At 43.0% G+C, this 5,604-nt stretch overlaps 1 protein-coding gene across 1 annotated transcript; it reads left to right on the top strand.

Moving 5' to 3' along the window:
* Positions 1-4,074, top strand: LOC115927781 (uncharacterized protein K02A2.6-like). The gene has a single exon (XM_030994055.1). It carries the CDS (start codon positions 1-3, stop codon positions 4,072-4,074), a length of 4,074 nt encoding a protein of 1,357 aa, XP_030849915.1.
* The last annotated feature ends 1,530 nt before the right edge of the window (positions 4,075-5,604 follow it).

Raw genomic sequence — 5,604 nt, 5'->3', positions numbered from 1 at the left:
ATGGCTGATCATATTCCACGAATGGATTGGGGTGCACCAAACCTTGCTGAAGCTTTTCGTATGTTCAGACAGAGATTGAGCCTATACTTTTTGGCTAAGCACACACCTAAAGAGGATGAAGTACCTATCATTCTACTTGCTGCGGGTGAAGAGGGGCTTCAGCGATACAATTGTTGGACATTATCAGAGTCTGAACAGACAGCAAAGATCATCCTAGACCGTTTTGAGGAGCAACTAGAACCTCAAGACAATTTTCGAGTATGTCGGCTGAAGTTGTCAAGAACAATGCAGAGGCCAGATGAAAAGTTGGATGATTTCATAAACAGATGTCGACAGATAGCTCGTAAATGCGAATTTGATCACAAGGAGTTGGATGAGAGAATCCTTGAACAGATTATTGCCAGCACACCCATCGCAGATTTCCGGAAAGACCTACTTACTACAAAGAAGGACTTTACACTACAGGGTGCTCTACAGCTAGGGAGGACGTATGAAGCATCAAAGTCACATGTCCAAACCCTCCAGTCTCTGTATCATCCAACACAGAGCATAGATGCAGTGCAACAGCAGAAACAACCTAAGAGTTTATGTAAGAACTGTGGGAGACAACATAGATTCGGCAAGGAGTATTGTCCAGCAGCGAGTGTTACATGTTTCTGGTGCAATAAGCAAGGACATTATGCTCAATTGTGCTTATCAACCAAGCTCAAACAACCACAAAAATATCATAAGTCTTATGCTTCTTCCCGGAGGAAGAGGGGAGTAGAGGAACGCCAACACCCATCACGACGTTCCAAACAGGTGGATAACGTGCGAGAGGAACACACCGAATCTGACAGTGAACTGGGTACGTTACCACAACGATTTGACAGGTTTCATTTTGACACGATTGTCATCGACTCGGTGAAGAGGAATGAAGCTATTGCACACTTGGACATCAAATTGAAAGACAAACCAGGTGTCCATGACCTGAAAGTAAAAGTGGATACAGGAGCAGAAGCGAATACACTGCCACTTCGAACTTTCAGAAACATGTATCCAGAGCAGCTTGATCGTCAAGGTTTTCCACGAAATCTACCAGATGCAGGCACAATCCTTTCAGCTTACAATGAAACGCTGATTGGTCAGTATGGGACAGTTGTTATTCCCTGCAAGTATGGAGACACAGCATGGACTGATACCTTCTTCTACGTGGTTCAGTCCAACGGCCCAGTGATACTTGGTCTCCAGTCATCTGTAGAGTTTGGACTTGTTACTCTCCATTGCTCTTTGAACATTGAAGCACAAGTCAGTGGTGTCCAGGCTCTAGTACAACTCTTTCCACAGCAGTTCGATAGGATTGGAGAATTTCGTACCACACATCACTTGACAGTTGACCCCAACGTTCCAAGTCATGTTGACGCTCCTAGAAAAATGCCTATTGCCTTGAAAGACAAAGTCAAGGCAGAACTGGACAGTATGGAAAGCCAGGGTGTCATCAAGCAAATCATCGAACCAACCGAATGGGTGAACTCAATCACATATGTCACCAAGAAGGATGGAAGCATTCGCATTTGCTTAGACCCTCGCAGATTGAACAAGGCACTTATCAGACCTCACTACAAACAGCAGACCTTGGAGGAGTTGAATCACAAGTTTCACAACATGCAGCACTTCTCCAAGTTAGATGCAAAGTGCGGCTACTGGTCAGTCAAGTTAGATGAGGCCAGCCAAAGACTTACCACATTCCAGACACCTTTTGGAAGATATGTCTTCTGTCGCCTACCATTTGGACTCAGTGTAAGTCAGGACATTTTCCAGTTGGAGATGGACAGAGTTCTAGAAGGCTGTACAGGGGCAGAATGCATAGCAGATGATATCGTAATCTTTGGGCGTACAGTAGAAGAGCATGACCGCAACCTTCTCAACTTCATGCAAGTAGCAGCAAAGAGAGGCCTCACACTGAACTCAAACAAGTGCCATATCAGGCAAACGAGTATCAACTTCTTTGGTAATCGATACTCAAAGGATGGTATCCAGCCAGATCCCCAGAAGGTAGCTGACCTCGCAGGAATGCCGACTCCGAGCACCAAGGCTGAGTTGCAGCATTTCCTAGGTTTCATTACTTACCTGTCTCACTTCATCCCAGATTTCAGCACAAAGACTGCAGTTCTGAGAGATCTCCTTAAGAAAGAGGCTGATTTCATCTGGGAACCACATCATCAAGCAGCCATGGAGAAACTCAAGCAAGAAGTTTCAGAGAAGTCACTACTCCAGTTCTTCGACACAACATCCCCAGTGTATTTGCAGTGTGATGCAAGTCTTCAAGGGTTAGGAGTTGCACTCCTACAGCATGACCAGGAAGGTAGACTCCGCCCAGTAGCTTACGCAAGCAAAGCCCTATCTTCAACTGAAACACGCTATTCATGTATTGAACGAGAGCTGCTTGCTATTGTGTTCGGAGTAGAACGTTTTCACACATATCTCTATGGAAGGCTATTCCATGTGATCACAGACCATAAGCCACTTCTGATGATTATGGACAAACCTCTCACAGCAGCCCCTCCAAGGCTACAAAGGATGTTGATTCGACTACAGGGATACAACTTCCAGATCACACACCGTCCAGGACTAGACAACCTGCTCGCAGACAGTCTCTCACGATTACCAAGCACTCACAACAATGAAACAGTTGAACTTGATCTGAGAGTAGATCTGGTGCAGTTCTCGTCGAGGAAAGTAGATGAACTGAAACACACTACAAGACAAGACAAAGTCCTAAGTGCACTGATGGAAGTTATTGTGACGGGCTGGCCTGGTACGGTGAAGCGAGTGCAACCAGAGTTGAGAGAGTTCTGGAGTTACCGAGATGAGTTAACAGTAAGCGACGGTATAATTCTCAAGGGAAGCAGAGTGGTCATTCCCAAGCAGATGCAACCAGACATCTTGGAAAAACTCCATACCAGTCACCTAGGCCAACAAAAAACTAAGTTGCTGGCCAGAGGAAAGGTTTTCTGGAGTAACATGAACAAAGACATTGACAGAGTGGTGCAGTCATGTGTGAGATGCCAGGAACATCAACCAGCGCAAACGCCAGAACCACTCCAGCCACACGACATTCCCACGATGCCCTGGAGCACGGTGGCAACAGACATGTTCGAACTCAAAGGCAAACAATGGTTAATTGTGGTGGACTACTACAGCAAGTACCCAGTGGTTCGCCAGTTACCAGACCAAGCAACAAGCAGTGCTGTAATCACTATGATGCAACAAGTGTTTGCAGAGCATGGCATACCAGCAAAGGTGGTGAGCGACAATGGACCCCAGTATGCCAGTTACCAGTTCAAGTCGTTTGCAGAATCATGGGGTTTTGAACATGCTACATCGTCCCCCAGACGACCACAAGGCAACGGATTTGTAGAGAGACAAATCAGAACCATCAAGGGTATCATGAAGAAGACTTCAGACATTCAGCTAGCACTACTTCTTTGGCGTACAACTCCCATATCAGAGAAGCTACCAAGTCCAGCTGAAGTTCTCATGAATCGCCAGTTGAGAACTACACTCCCAGCCAAGTTGCAGAGAACACAGCCAGATGCTGATGACATCTACAATCAGCTGCAGGAAAGACAGAATAGTCAAAAATTCTATTTTGACAAACATGCCAGAAGAGCTGACTTGCCAGAGCTTTACCTTGGGCAAGATGTAAGATATCGTGACCCAGTGTCCAGACGGTGGTGTCCTGCGACAGTAGATACCAGGGCCGAGGGACAGCGCTCCTACATTCTCCAGAGCCCTGAGGGAAGTTACCTACGAAGAAACAGGCAGCACATAAGACCTGACCATACCGACCAGTCTACAACTGAGGTTCCCAGGGGTGATGATAGCAACGGTCCAGGTGATGAAGGTGCCTCATCCACTGACCACGATGAGCAGTTGAGCACTCCACATCGTGCATTCCCCGAGACTCGAAGTAGCCCAGGACGGGAGGAGGCTCCACCTCGAAGCCCAGGACGGGAGGAGACTCCACCTCGAAGACAACGTTCATCGCGAAACACTCAACGTCCTAAAAAGTATGATGATTTTGAGATGTAACTGATGAAGAAGCGCAAATTCAGGCTGAACTCAATTTCTTCAGACAATAATGACTCAGTTGACATTCAGTTACCAACCAAGTTCAACATTGGATCACATCAATGTAGGGACACGGGTGGTAAAGACCTGTGATCGAAGGTGAAGTTCTGGAACCTCTCCCTTCTTAGTCGCGAAGAAATTATATATCTATATATGTTGTTGTTTTTTTTTTGCTATTTATTTCAGTACGATATATTGTTACATTGTTTTCATACAACTAAAAAGATTGAAAACTGTTGTCTATTTTTGTGTAAACTCACACAGGAAAAGAGATAAATGCATCAAATGTATTAAGGTAAATCTTAATTATGCAAATATGTTCACATTGACATGATTTGAAAGTGGTATTACAGTACAATTTACAAACGTACGAAAATACCAAAGTTTGCATGGATTAACTGTGGACTGTATACTAAAAAGAAGTAACTTTATTTGTTTTAATCTTCATGAATGCTAAAGGATTTTCATTGATTTATACAGTTTGGTATACAATGTGACAAACCAGTCGTTAGAAAATGATATAGTTTAAGAATAATGAGAAAAGCAGTATTAATAACTGTATTATGCTGATGATTAAGGTAACCCTTTCCAAGTGAAAGTGCCATTATTTTTGTTTTACAACTTGTATACTGGATGTGTAAAACCAGTTGATAAGTATCATCCTCACTCTTTTGAGGATTCTAGTTTTTTTTAAATTTGTTTAAATGGGGAGAAGGGAAAAGATTGAACAGAGTTTATGTTCAAGACATTTGTCAAGTGCTAATATGTACTTGTAAGTAAAACAAGAAGCAAAGATGGACGGGATGAGAGGATGAAAAGTTTTTAACTGTTTAGAGTAAAAACTTGTATTGTTTATTTTGAAGAAAGGGAGATGTAATGTTATGAGCTGAAGTTATGCAGCACTCCTAATTTGAATATAACTTACACCTGTATGTGCTCATTGTTAAACAGCCATGCACATTCATTCAGAAGCAACCATGCAGAAAGCACTCTTCAACACAGTACTCTTGGCACACAGAGTGTGTGATGTATTTAATGAGTAATTAACCATGCACACATTCAACCCTCATACACTGCCTTATGTACTGGACATGTGAGAGTGGTAAGTTGCACTTGACCACTAGCATGCACAGCATAAGCATCATGTTTTAGTTACACCAATAAACTCCTGAACCTCAAGCAAAGATATGTGGAGCTTTATTACTTTCTTGACCCAGCTACATTTAGTAAAGTACTAACCAAGAAGTCTACATAACAAACCCACTATTTTTGACATATATGTACAGCAAGGCAGCTGTGAGATTATTTGTGTACAACTATATGTCTACGGACATCTTTTGTTTCTCATTTATTCATTATGTAAACAAATATATATTTTTGATCTAATTGTGTCTATGCACGATGACATGTATATGTACAGCTCGGCAGCTGTGAGATTATTTGTGTACAACTATGTCTACGGATATCTTTTGTATCTCATCTATTTATTAT

This window comes from Strongylocentrotus purpuratus, unplaced genomic scaffold, assembly GCF_000002235.5.
Source record: "Strongylocentrotus purpuratus isolate Spur 01 unplaced genomic scaffold, Spur_5.0 spur5_scaffold_20, whole genome shotgun sequence".
NCBI lineage: Eukaryota > Metazoa > Echinodermata > Echinoidea > Camarodonta > Strongylocentrotidae > Strongylocentrotus > Strongylocentrotus purpuratus.
Note: the sequence above shows the minus strand (reverse complement) of the source record. Positions and strands in the feature narration are given on the sequence as shown.